This window comes from Chaetodon trifascialis, chromosome 2 (assembly GCF_039877785.1).
Source record: "Chaetodon trifascialis isolate fChaTrf1 chromosome 2, fChaTrf1.hap1, whole genome shotgun sequence".
Classification (NCBI taxonomy): domain Eukaryota; kingdom Metazoa; phylum Chordata; class Actinopteri; order Chaetodontiformes; family Chaetodontidae; genus Chaetodon; species Chaetodon trifascialis.
The window spans coordinates 20,394,571-20,412,051 of NC_092057.1; the positions used below are offsets into that span (position 1 = coordinate 20,394,571).

General features: G+C 41.9%; 1 protein-coding gene across 4 annotated transcripts in view; it reads left to right on the top strand.

The window, feature by feature from the left end:
• The window catches only part of grin2bb (glutamate receptor, ionotropic, N-methyl D-aspartate 2B, genome duplicate b), a 95,613-nt gene that overhangs the window by 61,802 nt on the left and 16,330 nt on the right, over positions 1-17,481 (top strand). For all 4 annotated transcript variants that reach the window (XM_070973195.1, XM_070973211.1, XM_070973219.1 and 1 more), the window contains 7 exons: positions 5,847-5,961; positions 6,154-6,359; positions 8,626-8,797; positions 11,210-11,363; positions 12,639-12,764; positions 14,045-14,274; positions 15,933-16,093. In XM_070973195.1, coding sequence (XP_070829296.1) covers positions 5,847-5,961; positions 6,154-6,359; positions 8,626-8,797; positions 11,210-11,363; positions 12,639-12,764; positions 14,045-14,274; positions 15,933-16,093 — 1,164 coding nt within the window. The remainder of the gene's footprint in view (positions 1-5,846; positions 5,962-6,153; positions 6,360-8,625; positions 8,798-11,209; positions 11,364-12,638; positions 12,765-14,044; positions 14,275-15,932; positions 16,094-17,481) is intronic.

The following is a 17,481-nucleotide window of genomic DNA, read 5'->3' on the forward strand; positions in this document are numbered from 1 at the left end:
GACACCAGACCATACATCTGGCATGACATCACTAACTTTGACAACTTATCCACAAATGCCAGAGAAACACATCATCCAACAACTCAGTGAAAATGTACATGGCCAATGGCTGTTTTAAGCCCTTCCCCTTTAATGTGCCCTGCCGCAGTGCTGCTCGAACAGTGTGTCCTGTTAGATGGAGCTGAGATGTCTCTTTGAATTTTGTTCATGTTATCTCATGAAAATTGTGCAGACACTTATCTATTTTTTTCATATATGTTGAAAAGATGCTGGGAGTCAATGTTTACTTCAGACTAACATGTTTGAGGCCAAGTCCAACCATTTATTGCATCCGCTCTGTTTTTCTGTAGTAACACAAAGCGAAAGGGTTTGAAAAGAGTTTGAAAAGGGGCTCTTGATCCAGGTTTTTCTAGAGGGCTCATGACAGCCAAGATAAACAGTCCTGTATCGATGGAAATAATGTCTCTTCAGACACAAAAAGAATCAACTTATTCATTATAGGTGATGAAATATGACCCAAAAATGGCCATAAGGCCATTGTGAGCACAACATGTAATTCTAGCCACTTATCAGTAGTTTCCAGTCAGAAGAAAGGCAGGCGTTGGAGTTTCCCTGTTGTGGTGAAATATACTTTGGCAAGTTGCCACAGATGTGATGAGTTCATCAGAGAAATTATTAGAAAGCTTTCTCACCATGAGCCAAATTGCCTCCTTTTCTACCATAAGTATATGTTTTAGTAATGTCTGTTCATGTGCTGTTCAGGACACATTATGTTTTCTGAGATTACAACAACTAGAAAAAGGTACGTATCAGTGTTTGAGGTCTGCAGACTGTGGAAGGTCAGAGTCCTGGCCTGCTAAGCCCTTGTTCACATTTTAAATGAGAGAGGGCTCTCGCTGATACAGTGCTTGTCTCTCTAGGCTCCACAGGTAGCCTGTCTGATGTCTCCTACTCAACAGGGGTCCTCGTGGGCCCAGATCACATGGAGCTCCTGTGGACTCACTTATTAAAGGCTGCAGCTCAAAGAGATTCAGAGCCTAACATCTTTTCTTACATCGCTGTGTGTGTGTGTGTATGTGTGTGTGTGTGTGTGTGTGTGTGTGTGTGTGTGTGTGTGTGCTGTCAGAGCTCTGCCAACGAGACAATAAATAAACAATGTTTTTTTTTTTTGTCTTTAGAGTTTGTTATGTGCATAATTGCACATGCTTTTCAGAAATTCAGTCTCTGTCCTGACAAAGAATATTTCTAAAGTTATTGTTATATTTGGGTGGAAACAGAAGTAAAAGTCATAAGTTCATCTTGCTTGCAAGATTTTAGTTTGTGGCAACTTCAAGGCACTTGGGAATGGCAGTCGAGTTAAATTATTTACAACTAGGCTTCTTATGCAAATTATTCTTCGTACTCTACTTTTAAAAGTCTTTCTTTATAGGTTCAGTTGCAGTTTGATTATATCTGCAGTCACACATGATGTTGGTATTTTTAAGACGAGACAATGTTCATTCAAATCTGGTCAGTTTTCTCCTGACTCTCCTCATAGTGTGAACCTGTTATAGCTGAAGTTAAAAATTTCAGTGACTTTATTTAGATATTTTTTTATTTATTCCTCTGCACCGACCATCGCTATCGGCTAACGGCTATCCGTCTGTCCCACTCACATGAGCACGATATTTCTTTTTGGTCATGACTCATGAATTCATTCAGTAATTACAAAAAATAAATAAATAATAATCTCTAAGTGAAGACAGCACGTTTCTCACTGGTAATTATTGACTGGAATCATATATGTCAATATAGTGAGAATTTCCCCCCAAATACACATAATACCTTTAATTAAATTCCTTCACAATATTCTGGTGGTGACTGGTTGACTGGTTGGTGGAGGTATATAACCGTGAGGCAGTAATTCTAGTTTTCATATCATGTTCACATACACTCTTGCTGTCCTCTATGTAAGGCAACTGTTTGCTGAACACTCTTGTGTGTACTTGCTGTAGACTCAAAATATTACTGGTTTTAACTGTGTTGTAATCTTATTTAGGCCCCTTGTATAAAGCTCCTGCTGCCCTGTCAAAAGTGTGAAACCTAAGTGCCACAGCTCTTACGCCATAAAACTGTGCTCTGTCTTACCAAAACTGACCATATTCCATAGTTGTTTGCATTGCACGCAGTCACTGTTTCCGTCCTGTGCAAGCAGTGTGTAGTACACATTTCATCAGTTACTGGTAACTCTTCAGAGGCAGGTCTCCTGCAGTTATCCCAGATTATGACTCATCCACCCAAACCTGATACAGTATGTACGTGTGAGTATACGTGCACCACACACTTCCTCACACCTCACACGCATGCACAGCAGGGATATATATATATCTGCATCCCTGCATTGCAGTGACAGAGAATTTGTGACCCTAAAAGAAAGTCATAGCAAATGGCTCTGAAATATGTTTGAAGAGATTTTAGAAGAAAAAAAGGGGGGTGGTGGTGGGGGGGATTGTGTCCATGCCATGGATGATTCAGTGTCTCTGTAACTAAAAAATAAATTCCCCTCACAGCCAGTGATTAGTTGGGGAACAGTTGGTGAACAAGGCGCACACAAGCGCTGCATATGGCTGTGATGAAGCCGCATGAGGTTCTGTTTGTAGCGCAGTCCTTTTTTTCTCTTCTTCTTCTTCTTCTTCCTTCAGCAGAGTCAGAGGGGAATTTTGACATGAGGGGGATCAAACGGCACATAAAAGCTACATCAATAGCACAGGGATACAAAATGATAAACAGAGCAGCCTCCTCTGCTGTAAATTCACAGCATGCATCAGCCTTTGTAAAGGCACAGGTTAATGGACAGGCAGATGAATCCTATTGATGTGTGATTCGATGCGCTGCTCTGAGGTGAGATGGAGAGATTGATCTGAAAGTGAAAGACAGCATGAGGGGAAGTGGGCAAACACTCCGGTTTAGACAGAAAAATACTCCTCTCTGTTTCCCTCTCTCTCTCTCTCTCTCTCTCTCTCTTTCTCTTGTCTCGTCCAACCAGCCGCTCTCGGATGAGATTACTGTTCCCATGGCAACGCAGCTGATTGCATGGAAATTGCTGTGGTTGTGGGTGCCATGGCAACACATTGCATTGCATTATCCTGGTGTTAGGGGAGGCTCCCCGCGCTCCTGTGTCGCCGTGTTATGTATACTTGGCCATGTCACCCCGTCACGATGACACAAACACACACACAGAGGCCGCTCCTTATCACATGGGTCGCCATGCTGTCAGGACGGCAACAAGTTGGATGGTCCTGAGCCTCCACCCACACCGCCGTGATCTTGTTGGTTCTCCATTCAGAGATTATGTTTAGAAGGCTAATCCCATGTTACACGCGCATTACAGCACTTGCAGTGTACCAGCCAGCCAATATGCAGCAACAGACATTTCATGGAGGCTTGAGTCATGTTATTGACTCGCTCAAAGCATGTAGCCTACTTAGGTCTGTGCGTGAGAGGTAGGATATGAATATAGTGAAAGACGTTACAGATCGAGGTACTGAGTGTTCCAGTGGAAGGTATTTGCGATAAAATCTTGAACAAGTTTCAGGCCCGTTGTTCATCTGCTGTCTCCATTTTTTTTAATTCACACATGAATAGATTTATTGTCCTTTTCCACACCGTTGACTTGGTTTGAGACGATGATGGGTAAAATATGCACAGCACCTCCTCTCTAAAGTCTACACATACAAATACGCACGGTCCCTCACTCCTCGCATTCAGACAAGATATTTATTTCTCCAGTGGATTGTTTCAGAGGCAGAGCGTCTCCATGGTGATGGCAGCCCACAGATCAGGACGAGGTAAAGTGAGGAAGGAGGCGGCAGAGAGGAAGATGATTCCAGCTTATCTGCCACTGCTGTACACTTGTTGACACACATACGTGTATGTTGATGTGTATTCACACAGGCGGTTAGTACACTCTCTGCTCCTTCCTCTCTATTCCACCTTTCACTCCTGGTTTGTTGTTGCTCTCTCACTTACAGCATCCCTGCACGCCCTCTTCATGTTTCTCAGTCTTATCAGGTGCCATATGATTTACCAACCTTCAGACTGGGTCATCTTTGACATATTTTATGCCAGCTGAACAACCTTTTCAAAATTGTGTCAATTATAATGACAGCATTAGAGGCAGTGTCCTCACTTTTAGGTAACATACTGTGTGATTATGAAGTTGAATTCTGTGATTCTGCTTTTTCTGTTTACATACTTCACGAATAACCTAATTAACTGGAAAATCAATGATTTAAAATGGTCTTTTATAGGTTCCAGGTCCTGGTCGAGACAGGAAGAATGCATAAAACATAAAGGTTAATACTACCACTACTATTGATACTACTACTACTACTACTACTACTACTACTACTACTAATAATAATAATAATAATAATAATAATACAAAAAACAAACATGAAACATTATAAGACAATAGGAAAAATCAAGTAAACTGAAGCATTTTAATCTAATCGCAAGAACAAAATGAAAAAAAGTGAAAAAATGACCAACATTTACATTTATACATAAATATACAGTACATATAAATGAACACACACACACACACACACACACACACACACACACACACACACACACACACACACATGAATCAGTATGTTCTTTTTAAGATATAACACAGACATACTCTTTGTTAAATTACATAAAATGTATGACATGCAATGAGATCAACCACGCAAATGTGTTCAAAAACATACTGTAAATCCTTGTGGTTTCAGGTATTACACATAGCCCTCTCCAGACATTATTTTCTGAACCAAGTGCCAACACATTTCACATAAAAACATTACGAGTATTTCACTGCCAAGCATTTGAACTGCATATTTGACAGCACTGACTCATTACAAATACCAGCCTTGTACGCTTTGTGATTGAGATTTTTTGGCTCAATATTTAAATGTTGAAGACAGAATATTTATAAAAATCCTTGATTTTATGTGCATGCTTTCTCCCACCACCTCTCCCACTGCTTCAAACCGTGAGTATGTTAGCCCTATGACATCTCTGGTTAAGTTATCAGCCTCTTATCCTGTGATAGCAGTGCTCTATGGGCACTCTTGTTATGTTCTGTCATCGCCGTTAAAGCTGCATGAATCAGCAGTTAATCATGTGAAACGTGAAAGGTATTGCTACAGTGATCTCACAGAGAATCTTCACTCGACTCTGTGGCTCCTCTCAACTCTGTAGAGTGATTTAGTTTCTTTTAGCTCATCGCTTTGGTTCTGCATCACACAGCTTTACTGTTTGGGTCAGTGTCACAACTCTCGTGAATGTGGTTTCTAGCAGCAAACAGCAGACGGACACAATTGGCGACTAGTTGGTAAACATAGCGGACCATTTAGCAGCTAAAAAGACATTTTCCTCAGGAGTTTGTGGAGACCAAGAACAGAGCTAAAAGAGAATGAATATTGGAGTTACATTCACCAGGTGGCCGGGAAGATGATTAAAATGAATGCTACTGTGTGTAAGCTAGATGTGTAAATAAGCAGCTGATTGGTAACCAAGCTACAACAGTTGGGGTGAGAGCATATCAGTGTTGTGTTTACAGGTTGTTGTGCTGCCCTCAAGGCCAGAAAATCAATTGGTGCAGTTTTAAAGAAACCCCCAATCTTGACATTCCTTAAGTCTGCAATATGTTAAAGTTCATCTCGTCACTGTTGAGTTTGTTAAGGTTATTGAGGGGACTTTTAATTATTCGTATATATCCATTATGTGCTGTGGTTTGTGGGTAAGAAATAATGTTGAAAGTCTAAATTCTGCAGACAGATATTCATACTTCTAACCCCAGCTTGAATTCTTGTTCTCAGGTACCTCATGAATGTGACATTTGAAGGCCGAAACCTGTCATTTAGTGAAGAGGGTCACCAGATGTTCCCTAAACTGGTCATCATTCTTCTTGACAAGGATAGACAGTGGGACAGGGTGAGTATCTTCTCTTCTTCTCTATGTCTCTCATCCCCGCTCTGCATCCTGTTCCTTCCTCTCTTCTGCTAATCTGTCTTCTGCCTGTTTTCCAGGTTTGTATTTTTCGCCCTCTGTGATCTGTCTGTCACTGGAAGTACCTGTTACAGTAGCCTGTATATCACACAGCCGTCCTCCCACTCACTCACACAGGTTGGCAAGTGGGAGAGAGGCTCTCTGACGATGAGGTACCATGTGTGGCCTCGCTTTGAGCTGTACTCGGGAGCAGAGGAGCGGGAGGACCACCTGTCCATCGTGACTCTGGAGGAGGCGCCGTTTGTCATTGTGGAGGACGTGGACCCGCTCAGCGGCACCTGCATGAGGAACACTGTGCCATGTCGCAAACAGCTCAAACTCAAGTGAGAATTTAGAGTTTGATCTTGACATAAGGAAGAAATGTGTATTGTATTAGGTTTTGTTTCCTTTTTTCCTCTAATTTTTGTCTCACAGGAGTAAAAAGTGTCTTCACAGTGTGAATCCAGGAGGAATATGATAGTGATATGATAGCCATGAATGCTTTTTCTTAATGAAACGGGTATACTGTGTCACCTTCTGCATGTATCCAAAGTCATTTGTCACACCAAACATATCATTAGTAGTTACAAAAAAAACCCTAAAACAACAACAGCTGCATGTGTAGTTTAGCAGAATGTTATGCAAACTGTGAATGCAAACAAAGGAAATGAATCAGTGCTGTAATGAAACACATGTGTGGAGAAATGCTCACAGTCATGAATTACTCTACATTTCCTTGAGTTTTCCCTTTGGTTTCTTGGTTTATCATTTTCCCGTCACTGCAGCGTGGTGTCGTGATTCTTCCTCTTTTTCTCCACTGGATATTAAAGCTGAGATCATTTTCATCCTCTCACAGTCTCTCATTGTCCTCGGATCACCTCAACTAGCTTCACTACTGCTAACTAGATCATTGTCTTGGTTTGTGTCACTGTTTTCCTCCGTCCCCTGCCTCTTCACCCTGACACGCTTGCTATCCATTTCTCCTTGGTGTGTGATAATGAATTTTCTTCAGTGGCCTCCTTTTCTATCACTGGCCTACCTGAAATCTCCTGAGGTTGTCCTACATCTTCTGGCTCAGTGGTTCTTTTATTGACTGATCTTTCACCCTGTTCTTGCTCCTGTTTCCCTATTCCCCCTTTTGCCTCCACTCTGCCTGTCGGTCTGTCTCTTTCTTCAAAGACATCCTCACATACAGCATTACAGGGATAGGCAGCGCTGTGCCACAGAGAATATGCAGGATTTCTCTCCAGCCGAAAATACTCCATGAGCCAGTAGCATGGAAATGTGTAGATTCGTCTTCGTGTGCACAAAAGCAGAAATTTGCAAACACAGCCTTAGTGCCAGATAGATAAACCCCATTGTTCACATTGTTCCTTGTAATACAGTGCATTTTATCTCAGTAATCATGAAGGTTTTCATCATTACCTCCACCAGGGAGATTATGCTTTCGCTCCGGTTTGTTGGTTGGTTTGTTTGTTTCTCAGCCGGATTACAGAAAAACTGCTGACTCCATTTTTATGAAACTTGTTGGGAAAGTGTAGCATGGGCCGAGGAGGAAGCCATTAAATTTTAGAGTGGATTGGAATCATGGGGTGGATACATAAATTATTTTTCCCTTTCATTAACATTGCAAGATAGAGCATTTGGCCACGGCGGAATAAATGACAGACATCTTAAAATCCAGTACATGGTAGTAAAGTTGAATAGTGATAAAACACCCAATTGTAGAAATACAATGATTCCACATTACTGTGTGGTAACCTATAATGTAATAGCTCAGACTTCATACAGAAAGCAGTCATGGAGCATTCAGGGTCAGAGGTTTCTTTGGGAACAGGAATAATTGTAACATCACCACAATTGTACACAATTGGGTTTTCTTTTTTCAAAGTAAGGTGTGGCTATGTAAACGTAAAGTCACTCATACCGTGCAATTAATTATACTCTTACTCACATCCAAATGTGAAATGTCTGCTATAAACTCCACCAGAGATATCAAGGAAAAATGTTCAAGCTTTATGCTTGAGAGCAAGAAGAAACATTGACCGTGAAGTTTGCACTTGCAGGTTTGCATACTATAAAGCGTGAACGGTTGGCCTTGGCAGACGTCTGCGCTATCCGAGTGCCCTTCTGTTTTTTTTTATTGGTTATTCTGCTGAAAAATGTCAGTTGTCAATTGTCAGTCAATTGTGTGAATGCTAAGATAATGATAATAATAAGATAATGTCTTGTCCTGTCCAACCAACCAATGGAACCGATATCACAAAGATGTTAGCTGTCATATATGGCAAAGAATGGTAGCATATCCTCACATCTGGGAAGCAATTAATTGATTGTCAAGTTCATTCTCGCATTTATACATCTGACCCCAGGTGGTTTCACTTCCTGGTGTCTTCTTTTTTCAATGTATGCTAATCAATGAAATTACAAACTGAACTGAGTATTTGGTTGGAGTAAAAACCTGCATACTGTCATCACATGACACCTGGTTGTTTTTACTTTTCACGTCGCCTCTGCTGCCTTCCTCTCTAGTTTTAAACTGCTTGTTTTATCTACCTGAAACCAAAATGTTTTCTCCTGTTCCTCTATCATTACTTCCTCTCCTACCAGCAATCAGACGGGTGATTCAGGGATTTACATCAAGCGCTGCTGTAAAGGTTTCTGTATAGACATCCTGAAGAAGATCGCCAAGACGGTCAAGTTCACTTACGACCTGTACCTGGTCACCAACGGCAAACACGGCAAGAAGGTTAATGGGACGTGGAACGGCATGGTTGGAGAGGTGAGGACATTTCTCTGCATGTTACACACAAACACAGCCACTCTGTTACTTCCGCATGTTCTTGATAGATTACTGGCTCTGATTCTGTTTCACCGCTCTCTAATGAACAGGGTTTGTTGGTTTGAAGTAAGCTGGTTCTGTCCTGATAGGCCTGGCCCCACACTAGACAGAAACAGCAGCTTTGCATCATCTGTCAACAGCTTTAAAATACCCAGAGTGACAGTTTGACTGTCATACAGCCCTGCCGGCACACAGCTGATTATTGGATTTCACAGCTGGCAGACCACTGCAGACCTCACCATACAACCATTATTGACCCAGCGTTACGAAATAGAGCAGTACACTTAACATTAACATAGTGTATATTCAGTGTGTCCCATCAGAACCAGTATAGTACACCAGTATGTTCACTATTACTGCAACGCCGGTTTTCAGCCATCATTGTGGGTGGTGTGGCACTCGTGGCATACAGCATCCCCACCTTTTAACTGTTTCTTAAAAGCCAAATGCATTCAGACATGAAGACATGTAACACTGTGATGACACAGTGAAAACCGAAGTGATTTCCAAAAAAATAAATATCTGCTTCAAGCAGCAGGGATCAAATTTAACATCTGTTATTCTGCAGAATGAGAAAAGCTGCAAATATAGCTGAGAATTTGGTTACCAAGCTTCACTGTGGCATTTCATTTGATTAATGCAGCCGGACAGAAGCCATTTTAAAATTTGTAACAGTGATATTTGGTGAGTTTTTGGAATAGATCGAACTGAGCTGAACATTCGCTCTTCATGACAACACAAGCAAACAGTACATGTCCGATCAATAAGATTTATGGAAAGTGAAAATCTGAAATTAATCATTTAATGTTGACCAGTTTCAGGCAATATTTGGCAGATTTGGCACAAACAAACTATAAGTAGCAATTAAAACCAGATCTTTTTGGGCAAAAGCCCACCATACTTCCTGTAAGAACGCATCAAAGTTTCCTGCCAGCTGGAAAATCCAACAGCTACGGATTAATATGTCCTAAATTTAGTGTGTTTTCATTGATTCTTCATGCTGTTTGTTTATTTACTGAAGGTATACATGTTTGTTTTTTCACTCTCTTCTCCTTTTCCCGGCATTTTTACTGCTTTACCATGAGTTTGTAAATCACTTTTCTTTACAATATGAATACAAGGGACAGTCTAAATTGCTTTTTAAAATGTAAAAATCCATTAAACAATCAAGTAAGTAAGTAATCTAATACTAATACTAACTCTCGTGCAAGTAGGGGCAGTGTTTTGGAATTTATCTTTGTGATAGGGCTAATCATATTGTCTGAATATCTCTTTCCCTCTGTTAGTTTCTCACTCTGTCTGTCATCCATCGAGCAGTTTTTTCCCCACAACCTGGCCTGAGGGTGAGCTATGATCAGCTCTGCGAAAACCTCAAGAGGAGGAGAATGAGGCTCCTAATCAGACATGGTGAAAGAAAAAGATACAGCGAGAAAAAGACGAACAGAGAGAGAAAGCGATTGCAAGAGTTGGGGAGAGAGAGGGAAGGCAGCCTCAGGGAAGGACCCACTTCTCTCCTGCACACATTAGACATCAGACATTCAGCACAATGCAGCCTTTGCAAATCGATGTAACGTCCAACCTAATTGATTATGGCATTGAACAAGCAACTTCATTATTATGTTAATAACATAGATGAGTTAAGATGTGCAGGGTATTGTAAAATTACCCCACCTACAATAGCATATACATCAGCATAAAGACGAGGCTTTGCAAATGTACAGTGCATGCATGAATGCATTAGTCCATGTCCTTCAATGCCTAAGCAAGCAGCTAATGATTTAATTAGAGTGGGGGAAAACGGGATGTAGGAAACAGAATAAGAGAAAGATAAAGAATAAGAGATAGAAAACAGAGAGAGCAGACCTCCATGTGGAAGTCTAACACACAAAGAAAAAACACTGCATACACTGACAAAGCAAAATTGGAGTAAGATGAAATATCTTAAATCAAGGCGACATGAGTTTTTGCAGCATAGGATTCCTGTTTGTTCTGCCATTCTGTACATATCCCATCTCACAACAGTCCTTTATGCTCCATTTTTATTTGTGGCCCGACGCCCCAGAAACTTAGGCCTAAATATACCTGATCACACTCAGGGGACGGCTGTGTTGAGTCGAAATCTGACCCAGCGTAATAATTCCCCTCTCCTCTCTTCCTGCTTCAGGTATACCAACATAATGTGTTAAATACCCGGAAAAGACGGTGCCTTGTGTGTGAACTGCAGCACTGAGTTACTTTTCCGATCGTGTTTTTTCCCCACAATCCCGGGAATATTCGACGCGGTACGCCCGCTGACCTTTCATGCTTCCCTCCTGTCTGTCTCTGTCTACTCTGCGTGTGCTTGACCCTCAGGTGGTGTTGAAGAACGCCCACATGGCGGTAGGATCGCTCACCATCAACGAGGAGAGGTCAGAAGTCATTGACTTCTCCGTGCCCTTCATCGAGACAGGGATCAGTGTCATGGTCTCCCGTAGCAACGGAACCGTCTCCCCCTCCGCCTTTCTTGGTGAGTAGATGTACAGCACAATCGCTTACATGCGCACACACACACACACACACACACACACACACACACACACACACACACACACACACACACACACACACACACACACACACACAAACACTCATATCACATCATAAATGCACAATCACAGACAGATGATCAAGTAGGGTTTTCACAAAATAAACTCTTGATGATTTCATGGTACACACATGAGGAACACACACCAGCAGGTCACAGAAAAGTTGGTTACTTTGCTGAGGAGTTGAGGAGCTGCAACTCTTCATCTACCAGATCCTTTTAGTTCCATTACTCAAAGGATCAAAAAAAGCCAAAGATGTTTTGTAGACATTTTTTTTGGTGACCTGTCCTTTGTCATAAATTGTGTTTCCTGTCATTGCTTCAAAATAAAAGCCACCTTGTGTTTCACCAGTCAAACACTTTTAATGTGAGCTAGCAGCACTCATCATCATCATTAGTAACTAAGTATGAGTCTGAGAGGGCTGTTTGAGGGTCAACAGTAGACAGAGAGGCTGTTATCAGTGAGATAAAATAGAAAGTGGAGCTAGATACATACTTCCTGTGAATCTCCTCATGCCTATGAAGGCAGTTTGAATCCAGCATGGAAGTGGTTGACTCAACCACTAAGAATGAAAACTGCAGTATAGGGAGGTATGGAAATTTTAAATACATTGAACGGCTTTTGGTGGAAAAAAAAATGCAGACTTGAAATAGTATTGAAAGTGGGCATTGATACTATCAACTTTAAAGTGCTCAGAAAAATGAAGGTGGTGTGATACAATTGAAAGCTTCAAAGAGGCTACTAAATGGACCTTCTGGTGAGGTTGTTTTGTTCACGGCAGTGCTGTTTGGTTTGTCACGGTCCATTCTGTGTGTGTGAAAATTGCAAAGCGGAGTGCAAGTGGTGGAAAATGTGCCCATTTCAATGAGTACATCTGTCCATTCACACCTACCTGCCTTCCTCTCAGCTTCTCTCTCGCAAAGTGCTTGTTAGTTTTCGCGCAAACTCAGATTAAAACCATGAATGTGCAACAATGAGTTGACAGAACATAATGTCTGAATACAAATGATCATGTCGATACCAGGGGGTGATTTTATAATTTCCCTTAATTTGGTTTAATGAACTTCCTCTCTCTTGTCTTCCCACAACCCTCCCTCCCCCCACTCCCCTTTTCTCTTCCTCTGCACCCTGTATTCCCACTCACTCCCCCCTCTCTCTCTCACCCACCCCCTCCTCTCCGTCTCCGTGTGTTTTAGAGCCCTTCAGCGCTGATGTCTGGGTGATGATGTTTGTGATGCTGCTGATCGTGTCGGCCGTGGCTGTGTTTGTGTTTGAGTACTTCAGCCCGGTGGGTTACAATCGCTGCCTGGCAGACGGGAGAGGTGAGAGGATTGCACACACTCGCACACACACAGGCTCAACCCAGCCAATCCATGCTCCAGAGAGGTGACAATGAGGTACATTTTCAGGCAATTGCATGTCCTGAAATGAAGGCTTAGTAGACATGTTTTATTGCTTTGAATGCATCATTCAAGATGAACCCTACATGTGCCAAATTACTTTAACAATCTTGTCTGAATAAGTTCGACTGGAGCGCTGAGATTTACTCGGAGTCCTTATCTACATCTACACTCACTTAAGCTCTTTCACTAATGAAAAGGATCATTGACAAGAACCAGATGGGTGATCTTAAGTATTCCTTGCATGACTGTGTGAACAACGACTCTTCTGTTCTCGCTTTACAATGTCTTTTTTTGCATTGTGCCATTCTCAAACTTAACACAATGCTGCTGCACCACTATGGGTTGTAAAACCTGACGAATAAGTAGATCTATTACCATACACTGAAAATAAGTGTCAGCTTTAATGGTGTCTGACAGTATGGAGCAAGACTACCCTGTTGAATCAGATTCGGTTCCAGCAGGCCGTTCAAATAAATTTGGCCATCAAAATCAATGGTTCAGATTCAATCTATTTTTTTTCTCAAGGTTTTATATACCCAGCTCTGCTTGACTCTCTGGATCGCATTAGTCTGCTACAATGGCAGCCACTCAAGATAAAATCAGAAAAGTGTTATATTGCTGCTCACAGTCTTTTTTTTATCAAGGACCAGCGGGAAATAAGAGTGTTTGGTTTGGAGTTATGCTTCCTGCCGTAGTGTTTTCTGAATGTCTTCTGTCACAGCAACTGTTATGTAGTGTGTGTGGTTTAATAGCTGGGTTATGTAAGGCTGTTGTCCTATACTGCTGCTCCAGCTCTAGCATAATTGTAGCCTGCTGCATGCCGATCTACACCCCTCTTTCTCTTTCTCCCTGTCACTGATGCCACAGAGCTACAGTGGGGAGTGTTTCCACCCTGCCACCTTGTCATAGTGCCATAGAGGTAGGTGGAGCAGAATTAGTCTTTAACAGTAGGCTGTCACAGCAGCTGCTGGAAGAGCAGATGTACATCCTGCGATCGCTGACAAAGTAAAGTATGGGATTAAATGTAGTCTTTGTCGTCGCCATCCATCAAGTGCCTCGCACAACGGCGGTCATGAGTAAATGCAGATAAAGCAAAGTAGTATTTCTGATGTATGAAACTTCTTGCATCCTCTTTCATCTTTCTTTGTGCCCCTCCTCACTCCCTCCGTCTCTCTTTTATGTCTCACTCTGACTCCCAGAGCCCGGCGGCCCCTCTTTCACCATCGGCAAGGCCATCTGGCTGCTTTGGGGTCTGGTTTTCAACAACTCTGTCCCCGTACAGAATCCCAAAGGTACGACCAGTAAGATCATGGTGTCAGTGTGGGCCTTCTTCGCTGTCATCTTCCTGGCCTCCTACACTGCCAACCTGGCTGCCTTCATGATCCAGGAGGAGTATGTCGACCAGGTGTCGGGCCTGTCAGATAAAAAGGTGTGAATTTGAGGCAGTGTGAGGGGTTGAGGGGTGGAGGAGCAGGTGTGTGAAAGTGCGTCAAGTGGGGCGCTGTGAGACTGAGTGTACCTGAGCTAATGAGAGAATTCATGATTTAAGGCTGCAACTAATGATTATTTTCATTTTTTATTCTTTATTTTATTTCATTGAATCTTGATTTATGTATCTTTATTCAACACGCTCAAACCTTCTCTGCCTTACATACCACCACAGCACTATTAGACCACAGTCCATCATGTTCCAAATGTGGTCATTTAAATTGATTTTAAAGTCATTTTCAAGTGTTATTCAACACTAATAGTTCGATGAAAGTGTGTTAAGTTCCAATATCTTTTCATACAAGTGAATCATCAGTGTTTTGGCTGGTTTGGTCCACAGACAGTCCAATAAGTGAACAGAGGTGAAATGTGAAGCCAGTGTAGAAGAGTCTTCAACCTGCATTCTTTCTAATGGCCAGTAAGGGGCAAATGCACTGGTTGCAGAATGAAGTCTGACTGTATGTAAGTTTCTGAGAAAAGGATCCTTCTTCTCACTTGATTTACTACGTTGGCAAACATTTAATGTTCATTCATGTTCAACATGTTCATTCTGTAAATTATGGTTGCATTTAGCATCAAACAGACGATAAAGCAGGTTGTCATTTAGGGTGTGGCCACCTTGTGTTTCCTATCCTTGGATTCTCAGTCAGATCCAATCAGGATAGTGGTATAGCAATGAGTATCCTCCCCAGCTCCAACCTCTCGTCCAAACATGGTCACTTCAAGATCCAAAAACCACCGACAGCCATAATGCCAAAGTCGAGGCTTCAGGCTTCAGGCTTCAACGGTAGTCCACAAACCAATGTGTGATATTGGACACAGTGGGTTTACATTTGGTTTGGTCACAAATGCATTTGTAAATAAATTTCTGTGTGCTCTCAAACTCATTTTCATGCACTCTCAATTGCAACAAGAGGTTTTCAGGAGTCTGCAGTTGGCCTGTTGTAACTGGTAGTTAATCTTTTTTGTGACAATAAATATACTAAAATTAGCCGCAGAGCAATTTGTAAGAAAATTTGTGTGTTTATTTTCCTCTTAAACATAAATATGTGGATACTTTTTAAATCAAATCATTATTTCAAAATAGCTGAGCTCTTCCACAGTGTCTTCAGGTTCGCCCCAGGGTAGAAAAGGGAATCACTGTTTCCGTTAATAACATTAAAAAAAAATATTTTTGGACAGTTGTCCAGACAAAATCACCACCTTGGGCATGGGACTAGGCATGACAGGCTTTTATCACTTAATCAATTAATTAATTAAGAAATTAAATGAACAGCAATGAAAATAATCACAAGTTGCAGCCCCGGGCTCATCATTTCTGCACTTGTATGCTTCTGTCCTGAATGGTGGATCTTTATTTTTGAACTTGATCTGGTGAACAGTACGTTTGTCTAAATGTGTCCTCCAAATTCTCCTGTTTGTCTGTCTATTGAGCACAACACTTAAGTAATTTTGAGCTTTCCTAAAGCATAGTCCCATGCTCCTGCTCAGCAGTGCATTAAAGGTTATTTGATGCAGCTCAGTGCCTTTTCCATGCTAACAAGCACTCCTCTGTCATTTTCTCTGTGTGGTTTCTTTTCCGGAAAACCCCCACCACAGTTCCAGAAGCCTAACGAATTCTCGCCACCATTCCGGTTTGGCACGGTGCCCAATGGGAGTACAGAGCGCAACATCCGCAACAACTACCGGGACATGCATGCTTACATGACCAGCTTCCACCAGAAGAATGTAGATGAAGCGCTGTACAGTCTGAAGACCGGGTGAGGAGCAGAGAGAGAGAGGGGAGGCTGGAGAGACAGATGGGGGATGTGAGGAAGGAGGGAGTTGAAAAGGATCTCAGCAGGGAAAGAAAATAGACAGTGTTATGGAGCTGTGAGGTACTGTGCTGATGCAATACAGAGAAAAGATGATCAAGGAATGAGGAGAGGGAGACAGAGGAAGAGGGGACATTATGGGCGAAGTGGGTGGGCAGTTGGTTGAGCTGTGTGTATCTGCCTGCCATTGCCGCCCAGAATAGCAGCGCAGCCTGTGGTTGCTGCAAAAGCCAGCTGATATTCGCTCTCCCTGCCTCTCAAAGCTAGCTAACATCTTCCTTTCCTATGCCCTCTTTCTCTCTGCCTGTCTTCCAGTGTTTCCATCAACGGCTGCTAAAGAATTAAGAATGCAAAGCAGCGATGTACCTCTGGTGTTTGGTGAGAGCTTGAGCTGAATGACCACAGAGGCCTGTAGAGCCCTGAGGCACCGTTTGATGGCAGTTTGTCACCAAGCTGGAGACTGTCAGGCCAATTTACCTGTCAAATCACTCAGGGTTGATGTGGATAGAATAGAATACAGGGTGTCCCCAGGAAATGTTTCAGCTGAGATGGCATGCCGCGCAGATCCTGACACACCTTGTCAGATGGTCAGTTTAGTTATTAGGCCTGAACGATTGTACTGGAGCTTAAAAATCATTTCTTGACCTTGGATGCAGCAGTTTGACTACGCCAAATTCAGTGCAAGGTCCAACTCGTCTTGTTGTTTCCAAAGCTTTTGAACACATCTCGTGGCCTTCCTCATTGAATGGAGACTCACAAGATTCAGTTGAAAGCTTCAGAAACAACACGTTTGGTCTTCAGTTGTGAATTGTTAGTTTTGTGAAATGGCCATACTTATTGGATATAAGATATTGGCTGCTGCACTTTTTTCCTTGAAGACTAGTTATCTTATTTTGCAGAAAACTGAATTTAAAAAAAACAAAAACAAAAAAAAACTTTAGCAAAGGTGGTCTTTGTTTCAGACGTAGTGGCCCACTGTTAAATACCGAGGGAAATCCATTAATAGAATAGATTAATGTCTAATGTTTTATTTTACTGGACAAAAGTGCTAACTCTAAGTCCAAAGCATGCACACGGCCCTCTCCTAAGTATCCCTCAATGTAATGTTTTGCCTGCTTACACTTAAACTCTTCAAGTTCAATTGTTACATTTTCAATTAATTCCAGTTAAATGCTAAGCTAGCCTATCCTCAAGTATTTCATTAGTGCACAGCAGCTCGGCTGAACGTGCAAAAATGTGCATAGGCAAGCACACAAGTCAACATGAATGGGGAACACAATAAAAAATAAATGATTAATGATTTACACAGAGCAGCTCTTGCATTGAAATTACTC